Raw genomic sequence first — 26,216 nt, forward strand, 5'->3', positions numbered from 1 at the left:
ATATCTATATATTTACATATACACACACACACACACACACACGAATCCTCCAAGAATCATAATTGGGAAAAAAAAATCACGATTCCACAGATCTGATTCACGTGCCCGAATGGGATTTGTTTCACGAATTGGTAACTAAGCTATTATTCACAAAAAAATACTTAGAATAGGATAGATGTATACGTTATATTTTATCCAGTGTTATTCTTTCAAAAGTTTTTTTTAATAAATCTTAGTTGTAATGCCCCTCGTTTGAACTAGGATTTAATGTTAGATATTAAATAAATAAAAAAAATAAAAAAACATAATTACAAGTTAATTAAGCTCAATGAAATGTCAAGGGATATGCAATGAAGAGTTTTGATTCCCTGTACATAAGATATAAAAGGGAGGAGAGTTCATTTGAAAGGGGATATGGAGGAATGTAGAATGACAGGAGCATAGGAGTTGAAGAAGGATTGATGGAAGAAAAAAGGAATAAGTAAACAAGGAAATGACTCTTTCAAAGGGCAGCAATGATGAATGGTTGTAATTATGTAATGTTCTGTTCAAACACCCCTGTAATGTTCCCTTCAAACACCTACTCCTCATGCCACAATTATGTCTGTACAAGATGTACACATGACCAATTTGATGGCCATACGGTGGAGAGAAGTCTGCCGAGGAGGAGTGTGAGTCAGTGTATGGTAGGAGTTGTGGACCGTATGGAGATGGTGAAGGAGTCGTATGGTAGGGAAGTGTTGTGTCTGTAAGTATGTGTGGAAGTGTGGAGTCCGCACAATATTTGTGAATGGAGGTTGTCCAAGGGTTGGAGTGCCGAATGGAGAATTTTAAGATTGTACGCGGTGAGTATGGGGTATACCTCGGCTTGACTTACAACGATATGTTGCTTGAAGGTGTAGTATAGGAATTAATAAAGTTATTGCACAAGTCCAAGTGTTAAACACTGCCAATCACCAGTGATGCTAGGGTTGAAATGAATAAACACTAGAGACGATTATTGCTTATATTCACCACAACACAATTTAGTAGATCCGTACTTACAAGAAAGCATCTAGAGATAGTCACCAAATGCCAAATGCCAATGACACAAAATACGTTACTTTCAAATTCATTACTTCAATTACATGTGCATCGGACAAGATCCAAGCAGATAGAAATAGTCGCCAAATGATGTCGAATAACAGATTTGGCACGCATAATGAGATATTTGAGTGATATCTCCAATGGTAGAATAGGTGGTGTTAGACCACCAAAACTGCAACATGCAAAATAGGGAGGGTCTTACACCTTTGAAACTGTGAACAAGTCCTCAGCCTCTTGCCTTTGGAAATACAAAGAGAAATCCAATCCAATCCATGATTCATTACAATGCCTAGACATCTCCTTATAAAGGCCTCAAAGAAGCATCTAGAGATTTACAAATACAAGCTGACAATATTAATTATTTCATTATTTTATTAATTTGAGCCCATATTTATATATTAATTAAATGTCCTTCATTATTTAATTTAATTCTTGGGACCAATTAATTAATTAATTATTACATAATAAATGGGGACATTGCAAATCCTTGCCCCCCAAAGACTACTTGCCCTCAAGCAATCCGTAATTGAACGAAATGCCATAAGCTCTAGGATCCCAAACCAACCGTGTAGTCGTAATCAGTGAATTGGCATCCAACCTTTGCTATGTCATATTGTCGATTAAATTCCATTGTGTCACTTTGACATAAACATTGTTGTGCTTGGTCTTCAGTATCCCAATTATGTTAGTCTTGAAATTCATCGATGTAATCCTTCATGATCGCCACCTAAGGAGGATAGACTTCATACTCAAACAATGGTGGCAATTGTTCCTGCAATCAATTGTCAATAATGCCTCCACCTCTAGGTTCATGATTCCACCTCTAGGACCAATTAATTAATTAATTATTACATTAAAATTGGAGACATCACAAAATATGAAAGGTTGTGACTCTCTTGAAGAGTAGAAATGATGATGTGAGAATTATGAAAGGTTATGACTTTCTCAAAGTGTAGAAATGATGAAGGGTTGTGATGCTTTTGAAGGGTGGCAATTGTGAAAGGTTGTAGCCATTATGAAGAGGCGCGACTCTTTCACATTGGAGGATATGTAGGGGAGAAGATTTCATTTGAGGAGGACATCCAATGAAGATCAATTTGGGACATAATATATAATTATCAAAGCCAACCATGAAAAGTGGTCACTCAATTCTTACTAAAGGTGGTGACCCTTGGACCGATGAAATATAAAGGATGATCCATTCCAAGCATTAAAGGGGATACATGGTCTATGAATTAAGGGTTAAACAATCAATACTCAATTAGCAATTGGTACTCAATAAAGGGCAGATCAGAGTATAAGACATGAATTGATCATCCAATCAATCAAATGTATCAGTAGTATATACTATATTTGATTAGGAAGCATAATTATATATCAAAGCAGTCAACACAAGAGCACAAAGGACTAAGATTGATTCATGGAGATCGATCAACATTTACACTAGGAAGTCACTTACATCTATAAGGAGGCCAAGAGGGAACTTGGGGTGAGGAGGCCAAGATGACATTTGCATCTAGGTGGAGGCCAAGAGAACACTCACACCATATAAGGAGGCCAAGAGGGCACTTACATTGTGTAAGGAGGCCAAGAGCGCACTTAAACTATGTAAGCACAACGTTGTTGGTAATGTAACTATTAACATATGATTAGTATGTATTGTCCTAAGGGGTAGGCAATTGGGTAGTTGGTTGGTCGACAAACAACCCTTGAACACTTTATATTCTCATGTACTTGTATCCGATCGTCATCATTGTGAATGGAGTAATGCTGTCATTGTGAGTTTGAATACATGAATTTAAACATTAGCTGAAATTAATAAAGAAGTTGGTGAGTTCTTTGATAATGATGTTGTGTTTGTGTATTATCTATTACTTTCTGTTACTATCTATTCTGTATGTGTTGAACCTGTTACCCATAGTGGTAAATACACACCAATAGGGCATTTATATCATGCAAGGAGGCCAAGAGAGAACTTGCATCATGAAAGGAGGCAAAAAAAGGCACTTACATATGACCATGAAACGCCCTTACAACCTCAAGCCCAAATTCAGCAAGGTGACATGAGTCTTTGAGTTTGGATAGGATGTCATTGATAGGGAGAGAAAGTACAAACGAATCACTAAGCAAGCAAAGAGGAGGGCATTGGTATACATTCACTCATGGGCTTAGTGTAAAAATGAATTTGGGTGGATGTAAAGACTTTTGGGTCCCTTCAAAACCTGCTTTTGCATTAATAAAAAATGATTATTATCAATGAGATAATATCTCAAAATTGACAAGTATGGGAAGACACTAAGGTGATTACAAATAGTCATGAGAGGTGTCTCTTGAGACACAATCTATCTTTCTAATTTACAAGATATATAAAGATATTTGAAATCATTCAACGGAGGAGCAATAAAGAAGTATAGTGGATAAGAAGGTCAAAGAATCACAATGAGAGATTTTCCGAGTGCAAATTGATATTTCTCGGGGGTGTTATTAGTTTATCAAAATACTCGTAGAGATTGAGATTCACATAGTATGTCTTGTTTATGATAATTAGCTAGGTGCTTGACTACTAATTCAAGTTACAAATAAATATTTCATAACATGGAGACTAGGAAATACAACAAAGGAATTATGAAGTAGCGTGAATCCTTTCACAACAATACATTCATATGTGAAAGTTGGGCTTGATGAAGATAAAATTATTCTTGTTTTGAGCATATAGCCATCATTTGAAGATTGGTCATTCATATATGTTTGCCCCCTAGGGTACTTGTTTAGAACATAATAGAATGGAAGTAAAGTTTAACAGTATACATATGCACAATGTATAGAGTACTCCTAGATATATTAATTGATCATTCGATTATAATAATGCCCATAATAACTATATTTAGCCATATCTCATGACTACCACCTAAGGATAATATGGACTAGTTAATAAGACTAAACTTATAAAGGGAAATGATTATTGTCAATGAGATAATATCCCACAATTAACAAGTATGGCAAGACATGAAGGCAGTTATAAATAGTCATAGGAGGTGCCTCTTGGACAAAATCTATCTTTACAATTTATCTGATATATAAAAGCATTTGAAATCATTCAATGGAGGAGGATTCGTAAGAAGGAAGTATAATAGATAAGAAGTCAAAGAATCACAATGAGAGAGTTTGTTGAGTTACAAATTGAGATTTCATGTGGGGAAATACTATTGGTTTATCAAAATATTTGTAGAGATTAAGTATTATGTTATGTTTATGATCACCAATTGTGTGCTTGATTTCTAATTCAAGTTACAAATCAAATATTGCATATTGTGGAGATTAGGAAATACAATGGAAAAGGAATTCATGAACTAGCGTGAATCCTTTAACAGTGATACATTCATATGTGAAAGTTGGGCTTGATTTGAAGACTAAATTATTCTTGCTTTGAGCATATAGTCATTGTGTTGAAGAGTAGTCATTAATATATGTTTTCCCCATAGGTTAGTTGTTCAAAACATAATAGAATGCAAGTAAAATGTAATTGTTCACATGCACAATGTATAGAGGACTCATAGATATATCAATTGATCACCAGATTGCAATGTATCTCTAGAACAACCACAACAATAGTATCATTCTTACCTCCTTTTGAAGACAAGTATAATGCTATATATAAGGGGGTCGACCAAATATGAGTGCCAATCGTACAACCATTGGTCAAATGTTGACCCCTTGACAATAACTAACAACTACTACTTAACTCAACAACAACATCCCCCCAAAAAGAAAGCCATCTCTGGATGAAACACAACAAGATGTGAAATACAACTATACAAAAATGAAATCAAGGCGTTGGGACCCTAGTGAGCCTCCTCGATGAGGAAGACCTACTTAGTACCTCATTGTCCCTCTCGAGTGACAACTGTCTCTCCTAGGTGATCTTCAGCATAAACACTGCTTCCATAACCTCCTTGTGCTTCTTATTAGTCTCCTTGACTGCTGCAATAAGGCAAGTCTCCACTACTACCCCCACTAAGCCTTCTCGTGGTCCAACTCCTATAAGGATGTCATTTGAGCCCGTTGGTGAACTATCTTATCCTCTACCATCAAGAGCCGAGTGGCTAGCTCCTCTCGAGCTACAATAGCTACCACTCGCATGACCTCAACTCCTGTTTCCCAATGTTGGGCCATCTTGAGGGTATAATACCCATTTTGGAATGCTTAAGGATTGGGTTCTGTTCTCCCCTACTAGATCATGAAGTCTTCAATCCTCCAACATGGCAAGCATCTCCATAGTAGGTCATCCTCGAGAGTTAAAACATTGGATAAACTCCTCAGCACAACCCCCTATAGAAAATAAGAGCAGGTGCTCTACTGCTTGATATGCTCTCACATGGGCTAATTCCTAACCAAAGAGCCATGCACTTGGACTTCTCTCCCAGCTAACCATGTCATGCAAAGGTCCAACTCTAACTCCCCTAGATTGGTACTTGGTGTAGGAGCACCTAGGGTTTGGGCAATAAACCCTTAAAGTTTTGGTTTGTTGTGACCTTAGCCAGGTCATGGATAGAATAAGGAACAATCAAGGGTCCAATAGGGGTGTGTGAGTAAGTTAGGGGGTGTGTGTTGTTTACCGTACAAGGTAAATGGATACTTCTCGTATGTAGTACAATATGATATAACACAAAATAAATACTTTATTCATATACGCAATATGCACTCCAATGCTTACAATATGATTATGATGATGATTCTGTTCCAATAGTCCCTACAGACGATGTACATATACTTGCCCAAAGGGGTGACTCAACCATCACATGCCCTTTCAGCTGCAATTCTACTTGCCGGCTACAATATAGATTTTATTGACAACATCATCCCCACCAAAAAGAAAAGTCGTCTCCAAACGACAATTAGAAAATTACCAAGACAAAGTAACAAAATGGAATACATTAACTATGACTAACTATAACAGGATAGATCTTTTTCCATCACATTACATTCACATTCCTCCCATGCCTGCACCAAATTGGTCTCAAAAAAATGTTGCATCTATAGCCTCTGCTAACACAATACTGGCTCCCTAGAAAATTTGACCTTGATAGCAACCCATGCCGCCTTCTCTGCTCCCAACTTCTGGGTACACTAAGCCAAGTGTCACTCTATTGCCTCCAATTGGATGGTTAGCTCCTCTCGAGCTCTCTATGCATCCATCAAGACAGCTTCACGTTCAACATCTACTCCGAGTGCCTCAAAGCATAGTACCCTCTCGAAAGGCTTGCTCCAATGCTCTCTCCACCTTTGGTATACAGCAGCTCCAGGTCTCATCAACTGATCACACTTCCTAGAACTGATAACTGAATTGATTGGGGCTCTAGGGGGCAACGCCCCTAGTTGGGTCGAGGGGTAGCGCCCCCACGCGATCTTGGTTCTTCTGATCCCACTCTTTTTGCCAACCGCTTATGTTTTCTTTAGTACTTGTTTATGTCTTTCCTTATTCATTGTGAACTGTTTTGATTTGTCGTCGCTTTTTATTTATTATAAATTTGTTTAGAGAACCTCTTATTACCCTTCTTCTGTGTCCATACGGTGGTTGTCCCTTGTATCAATTTATGTTGTATGGCTATGCAATGATGTTTTATAACTTCTCTGTATTTATAGTATGGTGTACGACAACCTCCTTCCCTTCAAGTGAGTCCATACTGTGATCTTTTGCTAGTTGATGACCGTACGGTGTTCTAAGTATATTTGCCCTTGGGCCATACGGTATCTATGCTTGACTACCCTTTAGACCATACGGTATTCTATGTTTACTTTCCTTCAGACCGTACGACATCTATACTCTCTTGTAGATAGTCTTCCTTGCACTTATTTTATAGCTTCTCTATGGCTGTCGTATGGTGTACGACACTCCTGAGTTCGTGTGGTGGTCTTCTTTTGGTTGAGGACCATATGGTATCAATTACTATATGATGGTCGTGGCTTCTTTATCGTACGGTGCTTCACTAATTTGAATGGGATTGTATTTGCAAATATCGTACAGTATTTCAAGTGTTCCCTTTTCTGTGTGAGCCATATGGCCGTACAACAGTTCATCCTTCCAAAGTGCTATTCGTACGGTAGTCCTTCCTTCCAGTTTGTACGGTATTTTTTCAGTAGTCTTCAATTCCAAAATCTTCACTTGTAGGCCATACAGTATCCATCGTGCCTTCTCTTGTTCCGTATGGTGGTCTATTTGATCTCTCCCTTTATTCTAGTGGCCGTATGGTGTCAGCTCCTATACTATTAAACCATACGGTAATGTTTCCTTCCTAATCATGACCGTATGGTATGTTTATATTGCTTCTAATTTGTGACCATACAACAGTTTTTACTCCCTCGTTTAGCCTAATGTTGTATAGTATGAATTACTCTTCCTTGATTGTTGCTCGAGGTCCATATATTATGCTCATTTTGACTACTTCCTATTGTACCTACTTAATATAATTACTTATATTTACATATATACATCACTTATTATTATGTTTATACTCTTTTTGAGTTGTTCGGAGACACGCTATTTCTTTCATGATAAACTTTCAGCTTTGACCCATTCATTGCATTGGGTACTTCTTTCTTGTTGAGCATCCATAATTTTATTGGTCCATTATCGCCAACTTTGCAGATCTTGTATGGTCCTACCCATTTCACTGTGAACTTTCCTGGTCTGATCTTGTTACGTCCATTATACTTTAAAACTAATTGGTCCGGTTGAAGTTTGTTCAATTTTAAATGCTTGTCATGCAATGCCTTACACCTATTCTGTGTAACCTCCATGGCCCATCGTGCCTGCAGTCCTCGCTCATCAAGTTTATTTAAATTGTACAATCTTTCCCTTAGGCTTTCCATATCTCCTAGTTTGTTTTCGATCGCAATCCTCTGTAATAAACTGAGCTATCACTTCCAGTAGAACTGATGGACTTAATGACGTTTTGACATTAAATTTAGCCAATGTTGTTATGCAATTGTAATTAGTGATTTAAACAACAATTCACAGATTTCTGTAGTGATCAGTTCATGATCATTGATTCAATTACTGTGCCAGATGAGTTTGTTACTACAGTAGAAATTTTGTCAAACAAATCACAGACTTCCTGATAACTGTTGCCATAGTGCTAAATGGAACATTCTCACACAATACAATCTCACATTAAACTAAAAGGTAACTGAACGACCATTCAGGCCAACTAATAGGAAGTTAAATTTCTGACAACTGTATCACAAGACCCACCTAGTTCAAATATTGAAATAGCACTAACAACTCATAATTTGCAACAGTACCGTCTCCACAGGTAAGATGCTTATTCTTTCATACAAAACACAATATACTAGCACACACATTTGCAAATGAGAATGTGACCCAGAAATACCTCAGATCACGTTGGGTTTGCTGTCAATGTTTCCTGCTGCCTGGCGTCGACTGTATTAACCACTCCAAGGGCCGTAGACCAAGTTCCAGTTCAGTCTCTTTCTCATTTAACTCCAGTCTCTTCCAACAACGTGAGTCCGCAGACACCTTCTCTTACGTTTTCAGTGACCCGACCTGTCAAGAGTGTGCGCTCTGAATATTGGCATAAATGCAATAGTCCACCCGTGTTTGTCAGCGGTGATTCCTACTCACGAAATGACCACCCGACCCGTCCAGGATGAGACTCAATTAAACGTTAGCTGCACAGTAGCAATCCAACTGCCGACAGCCATAAATCTTTACCACTTCCAAGTTCTGTAATGTACGTGGCAGATGCAACCGGAAAAACCAGTACCCGACCCCCTTGTGGTCTATTCCACGTAAAAGACAATATTTTCCAAATACGTTTGCCTGATTTCCAACCCGAATGTGCTATTAGCCATAAAGTATTCATGGGAAACATTATGGTTTGCAGACCATGGCTACACCACCAGTATCCTTGTCCTTCATATGTAAATCTGGTAATGACGTCTAAGACTGGATGGAAAACACAGAACGGAAGGTACTGAAAATGCCAAGGTCACACGTTTGCTACATACTTGTTTCCATTCTTCGATTTGTTCAACCTTATTATTTGCCGATTTCTGCCCAATGTCTTATACTCACATTTACAGGAGGCTTGGGGTATCGTCCAGCTCCTTACGTGTCTCCAGACTTGAGGGGTTTCGTCCTCAAAGTCACAGTCCAGTCACATTAAAGCAACCAGGATTCAAAATATCTAGTGCATAACTTTTCTTCTCCTCAATCCCAATGCAAACTCGTGCATTTATAGCCTCGAAATGAGGGAAAGGTACCACGTGCAAAGAATGTGGGATTAAAAAGTCATTTTTGTCTTGTAGTCACTTAAAACTATTTATAAAGTAAATAACTTTAAAACATTAAAGTGACTTAACACAGTACCTTTAATAACGTCCTGGAATGTATTAAATTAAATTCCCCTTTTGTGACTGGATAGCATCCTGGCAGAAGTCGATATTAATCTATCCGGATGTGGAGATAGATTAATTTTGTCACCCAGAACTAACATTGAGAAGGGGACATGACATCCTCAAATTTGGTACCATGAATTCCGTCGGCTGCCACTCCTTGCCGTTAATAACTGTATTCTTAATTCTAGAACCTTCACTCTGTACTGCTGAAGTTTTTATTAAGCCCTTCCTCTTTGTTACGATGTGTTTTCCTTGTTGCCGACACCTTTTTATTAAATCCGTGGTGTGGTGTAAGCTTTTATTTCTGCACAGTCTGTTCACCATGTACTGTACGGTGGTATCTTTCCTTTTGCTGGGTTTGTACGGTATGTTCTTCCTCTTGTACTGGCTGGTATGTTCTTTCTTTCAGTTTCATTTGTAACCACCTTTCCTTCTTTCGCTTCTCTATATTCCTTCGGACATTCATTTTCCTGTCTTTTATTACCTTCATTGACCCTTAACATATTACAGCTCGGAAAGAGGCTTGTACTCCTCCATCTGCCAATGGAGTAGACCATTCACCGAGTCTAAGTCATCATCGTTAGACCCTCCTAGTCTCAATACTCCCTCTTCATCAGGTTCCGTTCTCTTCTTCCCTTCGTTGACCCCTCCACCTTCGCCTTTAGAATCCCTATCATCTATGTGTGTAAGTCAATTACAAATCTTCAGCCTTCGTGTTCCATGGATAGGGTATTCCGTTTCCAATCATGTTTCACCTTCGCCTTTACCAGCCAGCCTCGTCCAAGGATGGCGTCATACCTTGTTCTTTTTAACGAAATGACTACAAAATCCAATAAGAATGGCCGTGTCCTGATGGTTACAAGTTGCGCCATCAGAGTCCCTAAGGGCTTGATTCCGTGCTGATCAGCAGTGAGAAATTGAAATGTAGGTTGTCCCAACTTTTTCCATATATCCTCCAGTAGTACATTTACTCCTGACCCTTTGTCTACGATTGTGTCCATGAGTACGGTTCCTAGGATACCCATCTCTACTACTATCGGATGTCTTCCCGTAGTGAGTGCCAGTAGCATTGGGTCTGTTGCAATTGCTCCGTTGCCATCCTTTCCTGTCTCTTCCGTTGCTTTCAGGAGTGGTGTCATGTTCACTATAGTTGTCTGTAATTGAGGCATTGTAAGAAGGTCATTCAGTTTCATAGGAACTTCCATTTGCATTACCTGCGCAGGAGCCCTTTGTGTGGCCTCCTCCATACAGTCCGTACACCACAATTCCCCTTTCACGGAGTCGGGATTCTTTTTCAGATTTTAAACTCCATCATCTGTAACATGTCCGTCTACAACGCTTGAACCTTCTTAATTGATTCTTTGTCGCTGTTTCTACTTTCGAAAGATGAATTTTTGAGTCTGACGATTTGTGCTTCTTCTTTTTGCTCGTTTTCTACTCACTCTCCAGATCCATCGCCCGATTATACACATTTATGTACGATGCTGGAGGTACAATCTTCATCTCCATTAGTGCCGGCCATAGCCCTTCAATAAACCATCTTTTCTTTAATCCGTCTACCGGTGGGCTCTCCATCTTCCCTACCAACTCTTTCAGTCTTCTTGCATAAGCATGAACCATTTCATTCTTTCCTTATTTCGTGCTATATATTTCTGCCACAATTTCATATCGTCCCTTAGTGGTTAGAACATTGCTATGAATTCCTTCTTGATTTTTGTCCATGTAGTTAATTTCTGTGAATCGGCATCTGAAAAGTAATCAATTGCTACACCCCCTGGGATCACTGGGAACTATCAGACCCAATCATCTTGGTCTGTACACCATTCGCTGCCCATATTGTTTTGCATGTTTTGCAGTGTCTGATTGAATCTGTCGTTCCATCACCATTGAACTTTGACAATTTTTCCTTCAATCCTGCCATTGCTGCTACTTTCTTCTAAAGTGGTGGTACTTGCCGTGTATTGAGCACCTGCATTGTTCTAAGCACTTGCGCTGTTTTGCACAACCGCGCTGCTTTGGACCATTGCCCTACTATAGACAACTGCGCTATCTGGTGAGAAAAGATCTTCCTCAAGTGAAGTTGTTCGATTCTTTGCCTGCATCCGTTCATCGGATGTATTGGGAACGAAGAGTTCACTCCACACTTGTGCTTCTTCGGCACTTCGAGCCGTGCGAGTTACTTCCGTTCCGTTCAGATTCTCTACCCTTGGCGTATACAAGTTAAAGAACTCCTCCTTTATCTCTTCCACCAAATTTAGTCGCCGTCGCGTTTCTTCTAGCAATTCCTTGTCACTTCTCGGTTTGCTAGGTGAATACACTCCCTCCGTGTGTGCCCCTTCACCCCCTCGATGCCCGTCGATACGCTGCTGAAACTTTTGTCTGCGCTTTGCCTGTTGTGCTAAAATCAATACTTCCCTTGCTGCGTGTATCTCATCTTTATCTTTTATCTTATTCCTATCTTTATTAAGCAGATTCGACATTAATCTTCATAACACTTCCTTTGTTCCGATTTTGACTAGCAACGATGCCAAATGTTTACCGTACAGGGTAAACAGATACTTCTCGCATGTAGTACAGTATGATATAACATAGAACAGATACTTTATTTATATATGCAATATGCACTCCAATGCTTACAATATGATTATGATGATGATTCTGTTCCAATAGTCCCTACAGACGATTTACATATACTTTCCCGAAGGGGTGGGTCAATCGTCACGCGTTCTTTCGGATACAATTCTACCCGTCAGCTACAATATAGATTTTACTAACATGTGTTAGTCATTGCCAAATGTGGGCTAAAGTTGTCATGGTATATGCAAAAGTTGCTAAATAGGCCAAATATGGCATCGTGAGTAAAATGGCTCCAAAATGCACAAAATGAGGAGAGATGTTAGACATGTCTAGGACATGATTCTGCATCTATGGGAGTCATAGTGATCAAGGGAAGTGAGAAATTGCCAATGTTACAAAATGTTGTCATGTTAACATTTGCAACTTTGCAAAGTTGCATGACAAGATTTTGGCCAGAAGTTGTATTTTGTGGAAAATCAGTTAGGTGTTGAAACCAACTATGGGAACATGTAAGGGGGACATGTTTAAGCCCTCCCAAGCCATAATACCGAGGTTGGATGGAAGTTTGGAGTTTTGGTTAATGAAATTCCTGTAAGATTTCCATATCACAAAGTCGATTCTCGATGGCTATATGTAGACTAGATACCACGATCTTGGCGGGTACAATTGCTTCCTAGCCATATATCAGCTGGAAGGGTGATGCAAGAGCATCCTAGGTGTAAGGGCAATCTTGCATCACGCAAAAATATTTCTATTTTTTGTCTTTTCAATAAGGGTTGTTTCGATGTAGAGTTGCTATTTGTGGAAGCTTACTCCTTTCTTAATAAGTTGGTCATATGAGCTTAGAATGTTCTAATTTCACAGGTGGAGCTTCATCTTGTTACAAGCTAGAGTTGCTGTCGCACCAAAAGATCAACTTGCCAATGCCCGATACAACCACTAGACTTATAGAACACAAGAGGAGGTTACGCCATGTCATGAATCCTGAAGGGGAATGTTGGTGGTTAGTCTAACCCTGAGGATATTCAAAACTATGACCAAGCTCTGATACCACTTGTTACAAGCTAGTGTTGCCATTGCACCAAAAGATCGACTTGTCAATGCTCGATACAACTACTAGACTTATAGAACACAGGAGGCGCCATGTCACAAATCCTGAAGGGGAATGTTGGCAGTTAGTCCAACACATCTTAGATATATTAGCCTGCTAGATGAGTTTCATTGCCATATCTTAGATATTGGTAAAATTATTGCAGATTTTTGGTATAAAAAACTTGAGCTCAGTTTTGAAGGCCTTAGAGGCTTCAAAATGAGGTCAAATCACAATTGATGGACTCTTGCATGACCAAGCATCATAGAATAGGAGCTACCATTTTTGAAAGGGGTTATAATAGCCAATCAAGTCAATGATTTGAAAGTCCTGGTCTCCAGAAGTTGGGCTACTAAAAAATATAAATTGTATATTGTCTTGAGCTGATTCTATGTAATAAAACAATATAATGTTAAGTTTGGTCAGCCTCATGAGGGGCTAAGTGTCTAGAGCCTTCCTAGACATTGGAAAATTGCCTATACAAGGAAGGTTGTAGGGTTGTCTAGGGCAGTTTTGGGTGGTGGTTCACAGTTCTGTCTTGCAGAATATTGTAAGGAAGGCGCCTATGTGGCTTTGAATATTGTATTCATGAATTATGTAATTTTATTATTTTGGAGATAATAAAAAGCCCTTTTTCAGCTCTTGCAAATTTGCTATTGTTTCTCTATTTCTGTTATGTGTGTGTGGTAGTAAGGGGAGAACCCTTCATCAAAGGGTGTCTAGCTTGTAGTAACCTTATACGTCGTTTGGTGGGTCTATAGTCAAATGAAAGCCTTTCCTCCGAATCCTCTTGTACAACACCGCATGACTTGTATATGATTGAAACCGGTATCTTATTCGTAGCTTCTGCTGACCCATTGGTTCTCTGGTATTAAGGGTTTTATAAGGCATGAAAGATTTTGAACTTGATTGTCAGGAGTTCAACCACATGGTTCACAAAATGTCCTTAGTCACTTGTTAGTTGGAATGTAATGCCATACTGGGTGATAATTTTCCCATATATAAACCTTGTGTTCAAGGCTTAATTGTCCGATAGTGCTTGTGCTTTAACCCACTTAGTCAAATACTCTATCACCATCATGATGTATTGTGGCCCTATAAAGTTCAATCCCCACTACTCAAACAAATCCTATACATGTGAGGTATTTAGGGGCATAAAGTCCCTCTTAAGTGGTTGCCCGCCTTTTGGCAGATGTTGGACCTTACAACCCATTCACGAGCATCATTGCATAGTGTAGGCCAACATAATTTCATGAGCAACATTTTTCGAGCTTTGGTGACTAGTCCCATGTGGCCTCCTACCAGCCCTTCATGTGTCTCTCTTAGCACCCTTAGAATCTCTTCCTCCATGACTTATCTCCTCAAAACTTGATTGGGTTTTTAGAGCAACCTGTTAATCAACTAAAATGTCCAACTTATGATGAACTTCATTTTGTCTCTTTGTGGCATGTCCTTCAAGAACTGTGAAGTCAATAGAAACTTCCTAATGCTAGTGTACCATGACGCTAATGCAACTATCTGGAAAAGGTGAGCATTAGGAAAGTCATCATACACTCCTCTTGGCAACTCTCTATACTTGATTTGTGGTAGTTGATCGATAATCACATGGCATCTTCTTGGTCATACAATGATTGAAAAGGTAAACTTTTGGAGTAAGAGTAGCTACCTACTGAGCTCCCCTTGAATGATGGGGTTATTCACCAAGTACATTAATGACTAGTGGTCCACATAGAACGTAGATAGAGTTGCCAATAGATAGTGTCAAAACTTTTGTATGTCGTAAACCATCACGAGTGATTTCCTCTTTGTGGTACTATAGCTTCTTTCCACTTTTGATAGAAATCGACTCATGAAATAGATGGGGTGATCTAATCTGTGCTTTCCTACTTGTGCCAGTGTGGCACCAATAGCATAATTGGGTGCATTCACGTGTACATAGGACTCTTTGCCCCAATTCAAGTATGCCAAGATAGGTGCAACCACCAACCTTGTCTGGAGTTCGTCAAAGGCTTCTCATTGTGCCATCTCCCATGCATATGACTCTCCCTTCTGTGTCAGCTTGTCAATAGGGTAGGATAATCACTCTTACCTTGTTTGTATCTTGTCTTCAATCCATCCTTGCACACAATATGGTTGAACTATTTCCCTTAAGGAACCATAAATTGACATTTCTTTGGATACAATGCTAGCCGAGCTTTTTGACACCATTCCATGCATTCCCTTAAGGTCACCTTGTGGGTGCCTTGTCTATTGTAGATGGATCAGCCGTCTAAAAATGCCTTAAAGTTCCCCATAGACATCTTGTCAAAGGTATATAGGATTATCCTTTGGAAGGTGGTGGGAGCATTGCACCACTTGAATGACATTTGGTTGTCAAGATGTAGTTCGTCTTTGACCACAAATGTAGTTTTGAGCTTGTCCTCATCCACAATAGAGATTTGGTTTTACCCCAAAGATCATCCATAAAGGAGCACATTTTGTGTGTAACCACCTCCTCAAGGGAACTCTTCGTGAATGGGTCCTTGATGGTGACTGCATTCAAAAATTAGAAGTCAAACAAATGTGAATTTGATTCACCTCCTTTTTGAATCATATCACAATAGGTGAAACTCACTCACTTGTCTATACTCAGAATATGATACCTACTTCTAGCATTCATTCTATCTCATTCACTTTTGCCACATAATTCTTGTTCATATCTTATGACCTCTTCCACATTGGTTGGGATCCTGGTACAAGTTGAATCCATTGAATGCATAGATTTGAGTTACCTCATTTAATTCCTTGTATGTCCAAGTGAATAAATCCCTATACTTTATACAAATCTTGAGGGTTTCTACCTCTAGAATTGGATTCCAGTTGTCATTGACTAGTATATTCCATTGACTCGCTTCATCACCTAGGTTTGTCTCCTTAATTTCAGGGTCCTTGTATCGTATGGGCTTTTCCTTGTCAAATTGGGGCGCTGGAGTCTCATTAACTCAGGTTGACCCTTCATTATATTCCGCATACACAGGCAAAAACATATCTTTCTCTCCTAACTCTTGTTCTACCTACAACATATCACATTTATGATGGAAGAGCTTGTAACCCTTCATTTGCTAGTGGAAGAGACTGCTGAGTAAGCCCACTTCATCTTCCAAACAACCTTTGAATTCTAGAATACCTTCCTCGTTTGACTCCATCTGCCATCTACCTTCATCCATTCTAGTAGGCTTTCCCTCTAACTTTGATCTCAAGGAGTATACCAACTCCTCGCTCACCACTTGTGATCTTAGGTCAGTAATAAACTTTTGCCCTCCACTCTCCATGGATAGTATATTTAATGCTCTGTGAATGTGAATGCTAACCACACTCCAAAGATTAATAAGAATTTTCTTCCAATTGTGGTTTACTTTCACTGTGATCAACCATCCTTTATCAAGAATCACATCATAGCCTTTCTTCTATAACAGAATTACTAAAAAATCTTGAATGAAGGGTTGTGTACCAATAGCTATCTTTTGTGCCATTAGGGTTCCGATTGGCTTGATGCCATGCTAGTTAGCACCCACCAGATTGAATTTCTGTGATAACCCCACTAAAATAATATTTAATAATTATTAAGATAAAAAAAATAGGTAATGTATATAATAATTATAAATAACTAATAATACTTTTATAAATAAAGATAGATAAATAAATAAATAAATAGACAAGAAAAGCAGATCTTAAGCAATCTCACACAGCAGTCAAGAAGGAGCACTGAATCAAGCAGAGTTCCTTCACAGCCATCCTCACTCAAATATACCTGAATATTATAGTAAGTCATCAGCAGTTGCATGGTATCAAAGGAAATCAAATTAAGGTAATAATCTGATCACACTTCTGATATACATAACTGTGACATAGAATCCATGAATCATTGATCCCTAAAGAAATCAAGCATATGATTGACCCCGCCATATATATAATTGAATAAAGAGAATTTCAAAGCAAATTGTTTCAAATTTATTAATTATTAAAAGTGGTGGGTAGAAGAGAAGAGTCAATGGCACAAATACAATGATTATCTTACAAAAAAGTTTGAAGCAACACGGAACAAATACATGGCCAGCTGTACAAGTGACTGCGTGAATTGTCCAGCTGGTGTTTTCTTTAAATTGAATGGTCAAAAGTATTCATTCTATTTGAAGCAGATGCAATTCAATGTAATCAGAAATGAACAAGATCAGTCCAACGAGTGTTACCTGCATCCTGAGTATGATTCTACCTCAAATACTGATGACGACCATGAGTGTTCATTATATTTCTTTAATTGCAAAAGAGGTAAAATTAATTTCTTATCTCATTTTTGGCATGTTATTAGTTATAAGTACATTAGATTATTAATAATTAAAATCCTGAGTATGATTCTACCTCAAATACTGATGACGACCATGAGTGTTCATTATATTTCTTTAATTGCAAAAGAGGTAAAATTAATTTCTTATCTCATTTTTGGCATGTTATTAGTTATAAGTACATTAGATTATTAATAATTAATTTTAATTTGTATCTTTGAGGAAAAATTGTTTACATGATGAGTTAAATAAATGGTAATTATTACTATTCATTTACACTAAATTTAAAAGATTTATAATGACTTATTTAAAAAGGGATAGCAATATGTATTTATGAATATTAATTATTTTGAAGATATAAATCTTGCAAAGAAAGAGTCATCTTGATACGTGGAGAGTACCTTTTTGGAAGGTAACTTATAAAGGATAACTTTATTTTCTCACCAAATGTATAGTGGGTAGGGAGTGTGCATAGGGGAAGGAGTAAATCCGTTGCGTTGGGGCGCAAGAATCCCAATATGGATTAAAATTTTGAGGGAGCCCCAAGCTGAGCGTGTCCAAACTTAGAGCTGCAGTAAATCTTCCATCCACGTCAAAATTAAGCATGTTCTTAGTGGGTAGGGAGTGTGCACAGGGGGAGGAGTAAATCGGTCGCGTTGGGGCGCACAAATCCCAATATAGATTAAAAATCTAAGGGAGCCCCAAGCTGAGCGTGTCCAAACTCAAAGCCGCAATAAATTTTCCATCCACTATGGAATGATACACCCTATTATAGTACTAGCTATAGAAAATATGCATTTTCCAATCTAACTTTTGATTTCGAGATAGGGGAAAGGAGCACGACATTCACAATCAAGGTGGTAAAACATTTTCTTACCTTTTCTTATTTCAATTTGTAAGCAAGGTTCTAACATGTATACTATGTGTCTACATCGTGTCTTCATGCATCACTGTGTTTGCTTCATGTCTTCTTCGTGTCTTCTTGCATTCATGTGTCTACATTGTGTTTGCATTGTTTTTTCATGCATTAATGTGTCTACTTTGTATCTTCATTCATATGTTCTTGTACATGCTATTATATACTAATATATTTACTTTGCAAGTGTCTAACACATATGCAGGAAAGAGAATGAATCCAGACTATAAATTAATGATGATCAAACCAATTGCTCGAGGACAAGCAAATTCGAGAGGGGAGGACTGTGATAACCCCACTAAAATAATATTTAATAATTATTAAGATACAGAAAATAGGTAATATATATAATAATTATAAATAACTAATAATACTTTTATAAAGATAGATAAATAAATAAATAAATACTATTGTACAATAAATAATGATTAAAGTTATAAATAAATGAAATAATATAACTAAATAATGTTTTTAATAGATGTTATTAAAATATTTAATCTACCTCATAAACTTAATATTGTTAAATAAACTTAAATACTATAATCTAATAATATTAAATCTTAAAATTCAATAATATCATTTCTTAATATTAATAACATATTATTTAATTTATGAGTTATTTATATTCTATTTAATATGAAATAGTCGAAATGATATTAATAATATACAAATTAATTAATATTATTATGTTAATAAATAATAACCTATATTAATATTAATAATTATTTGAGAAGGCGTGTCTCTTCTTATTATATCTTATATAGGAGAAGTATTGAACTCGGGAAGAAGGGGAGAAATGAAAATTTGGAGAGCTAGAATATAAATTAAAGGAAAAATGAGAAATTACCAAAAAGGGGTCATTACAATTTTGATGGCCATAACATCGACTTCCCTAATTTTTTCCGCTTCCTCTAGTAGTATGTTCACCTGTGATCCTCTATTCATAGTGGTATTGGTGAAGGTTGTGCCCAATATAATACCCATTTCCACTACAACGGAAGGCACCCGATGACTAGAATCTCTCTTTGGGGTGCCTCCATACGGATAGGCACAATTTTGGTGCTCATGATAGCCACCCTCAGTCGTAGCATAGCCTCCAAAAGGTCTTTCATCTTTATTGGCACTTCTATTTGCAACACTTGTTGCAAGAAATTTTGCTCGAACTTCGTACATAGAAAGGAAGTATCATTTGTTATACTTTTCTCCATTATTTCTTTCCCAATGTTATCCTTAGCTTCGTTTAACCTCTCCTTTTCCATATGGGGGTCTAGGTATGTCTCTCTCTTTGCTTGTGCTCTTGTGATTGCAACACCCCTTCCTCTCTCAACTTGCCAATATTCAATAGGTTTACTCTCGACTTTGGGTAGTTCATGTTGTCATGGTTGCTAGGACCACACCATTTGCTCAGATGCTTTGAATTCTCCCCTTTCGATCAATCTTGAGCGAAGTGTTCCTATTGGTTATAAGCTTGACAGTGAATTAATGGGCAACCTTTGTCATTGTACTTTATCTGGCTTCCGTTATTATTGTTTTTACCACATCTTTGGCTATTTCAACAACCATCAAATGATGCTGTTGTAATGGCTGACTATTGTGGGGGTGGTTGCTGCTGTTGTGACCATCGATGGTTTCTCTTGCACAAAGAGCACTTGTGCACTTTTGGTCTTGATATTATATGGGCACTCTTTGTCGGAGCGTCCCAATACTTGACAAATGTCACATAATGCCTTTTTAGGAGATATGCCTCTTGTGTGACCTTCTTCCTTGCAGTCTATGCACAATAGTTCCCCTTTATTGTTGCTATTACTCCCCTTCATTGCCTTGTATGCTTTCATCATCCAATTCATGTCCTTTTCCAATGCTTGCACATTTTTGCTTTCTTTCTCATCCTTACAACTCCTTTCTGAGAGGAGTCATCATCATTTGATTGGTTCTTTTTCCACGATGTTTTGTTGTCACTTTCTATATCCATGGTCCAACTACAAGCATCCTCATATGACATTGGGAGAATAACATTAATCTTTTTTCTCAAGGAGGGTTTCAATCCCTCCACAGCCAGAGTTTCATTTGTCCATCCATTGGTTGATTCTTCATTTTTAGGATCAGCTCCTTGAGCCACCAATTGTGTGTTCTCATAGTACTTGCTCTACTTTGTCGTGTAGATCTCTCCTACAATCTCTTTATCATCCTAAAGCATTGTGAACTCTTCCTCGAATACCTTCTTCAAGTCAGACCATGTGCCCACCTTTCTTTTGTTTATATTAGAGAACTAGTCTATTATCACCGTGCATAATGTTGCGGGAAGTTGTACCACCCACTCAGCTTGGTTTGTTTGTCCATTTGCCGACTAAATTTTTTTGCATGTCTTGTAATGCTGCATGAGATCCTTTGTTCCATCCCTTGTGAATTTCAACAACCTTTTTTTTTTTTTTTGACTTTGAGATGTTTCCCCATGACCCACTCTGTGATAAAAGCTTCACTTGGTACTAACCAAAAATTAGTATATGGGCCCAAGTGAAAGTTGAACACCATATAAAGCGAAGTAGAGAAGAAAAAAATAATGAAAGTTTGGAATTTCATATTGAAGAGGAAGCGTATTAATGGTTTACTATTTTCTAGAATAGACGAGGATCGATAAAAAAATAGATACAAAATTAGAAGATCGATGCTCTTGAATCAATTGGATGCATGAGGTGAAGAATAGAAACCAAAAGAAAGTAATATTTTCTATAATTATTAGAGGACGGGGATATAATTACTTTGAAATCATTTATTAATGTTTTGAAGCTTCAAGAAAGGTGAAAAACATGTTATTTATATATATGTAGTGTGATGAGAATGGATACCATACTTATTCTACAAAATGTGTTATTTGGAGCCTGAGTCAAGTTAATGTGTTAAATTGATTTTATTGAAGGACAATAAATGTTATGCTTATGCTATATGATCCATCCAACTATTCATGTTACTTGGCAATGGTAAATTGCTTGTTTGTAATTTCCTAAGTGGAACTAAATTGAACAATCTTGTTAGATTGTGTTGATATGTTCTTCATCAAAGTAATAACTTTGCATGGAAGCATTTGATGTTATTTTGTTTTATTGTTTCTTGTGTCCATGGTAACATGTTCTAAAATGTAACCAATAAATAACATCCATTGGTTTTGAGCTGAGGTATTGATCCTGATTTTGATACAAATTCGAGTTTGACTTTGGGTTTGTGGATTCGATACAACTAGTGTGTACAGAGAGAGGTATTTTCAATATATTATATATATACATATTGATATATTAAATTTTTTAATATTTATATATACATCATAGATTCATTCATGTAGCATGTTTGATGTTCATTCATCTTTGGTTCAAAACTTCGAACATTAAATAATAATAAGTTAGAAGTGTGATACACATAAATGCAAAATTGCCAATAAAATTCTAAATTAAATACTTTATATATCCTATTTATATTTTGCAAAAGTCTTGAAATGTCATTACCCAATGAAAAATCAGATTACAAGCCATATTTTATATCTAATATTCAAATTTATCTTCATTATAATCAATGAATTAGTAAAATATCATCGAATGATCAAATGCATGGTCTACGGCTGAAATTAGGGTTTTCAAAGGTACTTAGATTTAAAAAAAATTAAAAATGTCACATGGGGCCCATTTTCGGGTGCTCCATGGATTCCCCTAGTTTCCACTTGGATTTTGGTAAGGTTCCTCTCGGGCAGCTGGGTTCCCTGTGGGTTCTTTAGAGTAGGACCCATAAGGAACCTAGCTGCCCAAGATCCTACAAGAGCCTAATATAAATCTATAAAGAATTCGAACTAAAATAGAACCTGAATCAGATTCTAGAGCATTTTAGAGGAATCCGATATCCGAGGTTTTGAGCATAGTTGAAAATCTCTCCAAAAACTCTCTTGACTTGTGAGTTTGCTGAAGTCAAAATGCTAGCAAGTGACTCATTTGAAAACTCTCCAACGAGTTTTCGAAAAACTCTCCAACGAGTTTTCAAAGAACTCCCGGCAATATTTTTCCAATAAGACAATCATGTGTATTGTATTAAAAACTCCTCCAAATTCATATAATTTTTTTCTTCCTTGTAGTAAAAAACATGATTTTTATTGGTGGTAAAGTTTTCGAAGAGGTTAATTTGGGTTTGGTTGCCCTTCAACCTCATTGGGGCTGTTGTTGCAAGACTCCCATGAGGGGCACAACTCATTGGGGTCTTCACTCCCAAATCCCCATTTTTTATTACAATGACGGGGTAATGGAGAATTGGGATATAACTCTTGAGTGTGCCATTCTTAGACGTTATTATTTCACAACCTTCCAAATTAGATTGGGCAACTTTGGTCTATGGTAGATTCGAATTCTAACTTTAATTTATGTATGATGGAAATTAGTAGTATGCTCACATACTTAATAGTATGTGTGATTTTGAAGAATGTCTTTTAACATTTTTTTGTATAAAATGTTTGATAAAATTGCCGAGTTAATGCCAATTTTTCCTTGGGTTTTTGCCTAGTCCTGATTTTTTAAATATTCTGACCATATGAGTTATTGCGAAGTAAGAGTTTTTTGGTTTTAAGTAATCAAATCCTTGTTTGTATCTAAACATTAGTCTTTGATTCAACTAGTAGGAAGTTGCTTTTGTTTCATGGTTGAGTTCTTAGTCCACGTTAACTTGAAAAACTCACTGGAGCCTTTGTTATTGATAGCTTGGTACAGCATCCAGGGCAAAAACATAGTCAAAGTAATATTTGATTTTAAATGCAAATCCAATGGTGATTTGTATGGTGTAAATATGTATTGATTCATTTACTTTTAGTTAAGTCTCAGGGAGTTTCCTTCAGATTTGAAGAAAAAAATTGTTGTACAAAAGAGACAAATTGAAACACCAACAATTCATTAGTGTTTTCTTAGCACAAAAAGAAAAGAGTAGCTCATTTGTGGCTGATCATGTGCAATTCTGTGCAATCAATTATAAATAGTAAATGCAACTTAACTTTATTTCTCAATCAACTTGCATAAGACATCGTGAATGTGTACTATGGAGTAAAAAAAGACAGGTACTCAGATGTACTTATCAAGCCGTTATAGATTGTACAAAAGTGTGATCATTCACCAGATCATCATTCATCATTTCAAGTGGAAATGCTGATTTGATTCTCTCTTTTAGTCTTCTTTTCCAATGCACAAGTTCAACTTATAATTTATTATATGCCGTATTCAATTTGACACTATTAGTGTGTATGTAAACTCTGACTTGGTATCCCCAGTTTGTTGTCTTGTGGAATGGATGCACTTATGTTGTTACTGAGTTGGACTAGTAAATAAGAATCAGGAGTTAATAAGTGGCTGTTTATTCCCCAAACAATTATCCACTGTGTGATTGAATAACTATCCTATAAATACAGATATAAGGGTGTGTCACCGCATAATATATTTTCAATTTTTGTTTGTGACTCACCTTTCAATCCTTAGCTGCATATTTTTGTTTTATTATTAAATATGTTACCAAATTTCTACATCAGAGACAAGTGCAACATAATCTTTGGTAAGAGTACGATATGTTTGTTTGTTTAATACATACATGTGCTATTGATCATTAACTTGGGCTGTTAGACAGTAACCTCAACTTTGCAAATCCTTGTTGCCACTAGGATAATATGCTCAACCTCCTTGTTGAGGCAATATTTATGAGTTCCATTCCCATAGATGAGACCTTGGTCATAGATTGTAGGAGACATGTACCTTCCCTCTTAAGCGTTGAATGACAGTCATCTAGATCTCTTGGATAACAATTTTTTCAACATATAAAATCTTATGGAACCTTGAGGGATGTCATTTAGGGACTTCATAGTGTCTGCAAGTGTGCTATTCCAGATCAATAGAGAGAATAAAATTTACAATACTGCAATCCTTTGTAATCTTTTCTACTTAGCTCTTTCATAAATGTTATGTGTTTCTTTCTTTTATTATCAATGGTACATTTCTGCATGTCATTGACACTTCTGGTTCTAAAATAATATTTTTGATATGTTAACAGTATGGTGGTTAGACAAATCTATCTATTTTGTTTCTCTTGTATCTTTAGTATTGTAACATTTAAAGCAGAGTGTCTTTTTGTGCATTCGATACTGTGTGCATGGAGTTTTTTTCTTTAATTTACTTCATATGCTTGACAGGAAATGTAGTTAGAATCTCTTTACTTCTTGGGTATGTAATCTTAATTGGTAATGATAGTAAATTTGTGAGATGGATTTAGTTGAATGAAGTTTTCCATTGCCTCTCTGATCTATGTATCGTATAATATGTCTATATTAAAAACTTGGGCGGAATGTTGTGAATGTTTTAGATTAGAAGACTTAGGATACAACAGAGGATAAAAAATGCTGAGTTGGGCATCATCAACAATGAAGTGGAAAATGAGATGCCTAATTTTCCATCTTTCATCCCCTTCCTTCCTCCTCTGGTGAGTTCAAATCCCACATGCCAATAATTACTGGTTTATAATAAATTTTTATTGTTTGTGATATTTTCACATCCTATCTAGAGAATTAAGAGATTGATTACAATTATTTATCTAACATATTGTCTTCACACTTAGACCCCAGCAAATTTGAAGCTATATTATGCATCATGCTTCTCGCTTATCACCGGAATCATTATATTTGGTGGCCTACTTGCCCCCACTGTAAGTATTTGCATATGATGAAGTATTAGAGCTAATATTGATGGCTTCTTGTTTAGTAAGGAATAATTTGGTTAAATCATTGTATGGAAATATTCATAGTGATGTTGAAGAAAGAATAATATAATTGTAAGTGACCAAATTGCAAAATCAGTCAATGGGGACAAAAATATCAGTGGTTATGCAGATTGCAATCCAATTATTTTTAAAGAAGCAGTGGAATATGTTGTCAGGTCAATAGTGCTTAAAAATCTGTTATATATATATTTCCTTTACGAAATCATAGGGGGATCTAGAAAAGAAAGGTAGAGATATTTTCTCTCCACCAAAAGATTGATCAAGTCTGCAAGATAAGGATGCTAAGGTAGCACTTGACTGTCTTCTACCAACGAGGAAATTCAAGTTCCACATGTCCAAGAACATTCAATCATATTATGCCAAGTCTAGTACTTTTTCATTGGCTCTCAAGAGCATTGTAATTTTCTTATTGGCCCACATGGTGGTGCCTTTATATAATTGGTTGATATTAGGAGAATCCTAATGGCATGTCCCCCAATTTTGATGTCCTCTTCTAAAAGGAAGATTCAACATGTAGATGAGAATATTAGACATAAATAGATAAATAGTAATAAACAACCATAATAATTCAAATTTAAAGAAATAGATTAATAATAAATCCATCATTGATATAAAATAATATATTTAATATAATAATATGAGACATTGATTAGTAAATTAATATAATATAGTCAATATCATAACAAAATAATATTAAAATGTGGTCAAATAAATAAATAATTCAGTAATATAATTTATTTTAATAAATAATAATAAAGAAGAATTTAATAGATAAATAACATTATTAAATTTAAAGATTTAAAAGAATAATATTATGTAAAACATATAATTATAATATAGTTAAATCAATAATATTAAAAATATGAGAATAAAATATAATTTGTTTATTAACCAATATTAATTAGTAATTAATCCTATTAAAAATAAATAAATTAAAAAGAATAGAATTAAAAATAAAATATAAAACAATAAAATTAGAATATAACATAATTAAACTTAGTTAAATTAATGAAGGGTCAAGAGG

At 36.5% G+C, this 26,216-nt stretch overlaps 1 protein-coding gene across 4 annotated transcripts in view; it reads left to right on the forward strand.

Moving 5' to 3' along the window:
- LOC149532273 (protein ORANGE, chloroplastic-like) overlaps positions 1–26,216 on the forward strand; it is a 256,417-nt gene that overhangs the window by 49,386 nt on the left and 180,815 nt on the right. For 3 of the 4 annotated variants that reach the window (XM_089807785.1, XM_089807784.1, XM_089807786.1), the window contains exons 3-4: positions 24,779–24,895; positions 25,031–25,117. The exons of the other annotated variant lie outside the window; for it this stretch is intronic. In XM_089807785.1, the coding sequence (XP_089663911.1) occupies positions 24,779–24,895; positions 25,031–25,117 (204 nt within the window). The remainder of the gene's footprint in view (positions 1–24,778; positions 24,896–25,030; positions 25,118–26,216) is intronic. 4 annotated transcript variants of the gene reach the window in all.

Source organism: Cupressus sempervirens, chromosome 10 (assembly GCF_028749045.1).
Source record: "Cupressus sempervirens isolate cs-2001-9-10 chromosome 10, ASM2874904v1, whole genome shotgun sequence".
Classification (NCBI taxonomy): Eukaryota; Viridiplantae; Streptophyta; class Pinopsida; order Cupressales; family Cupressaceae; genus Cupressus; species Cupressus sempervirens.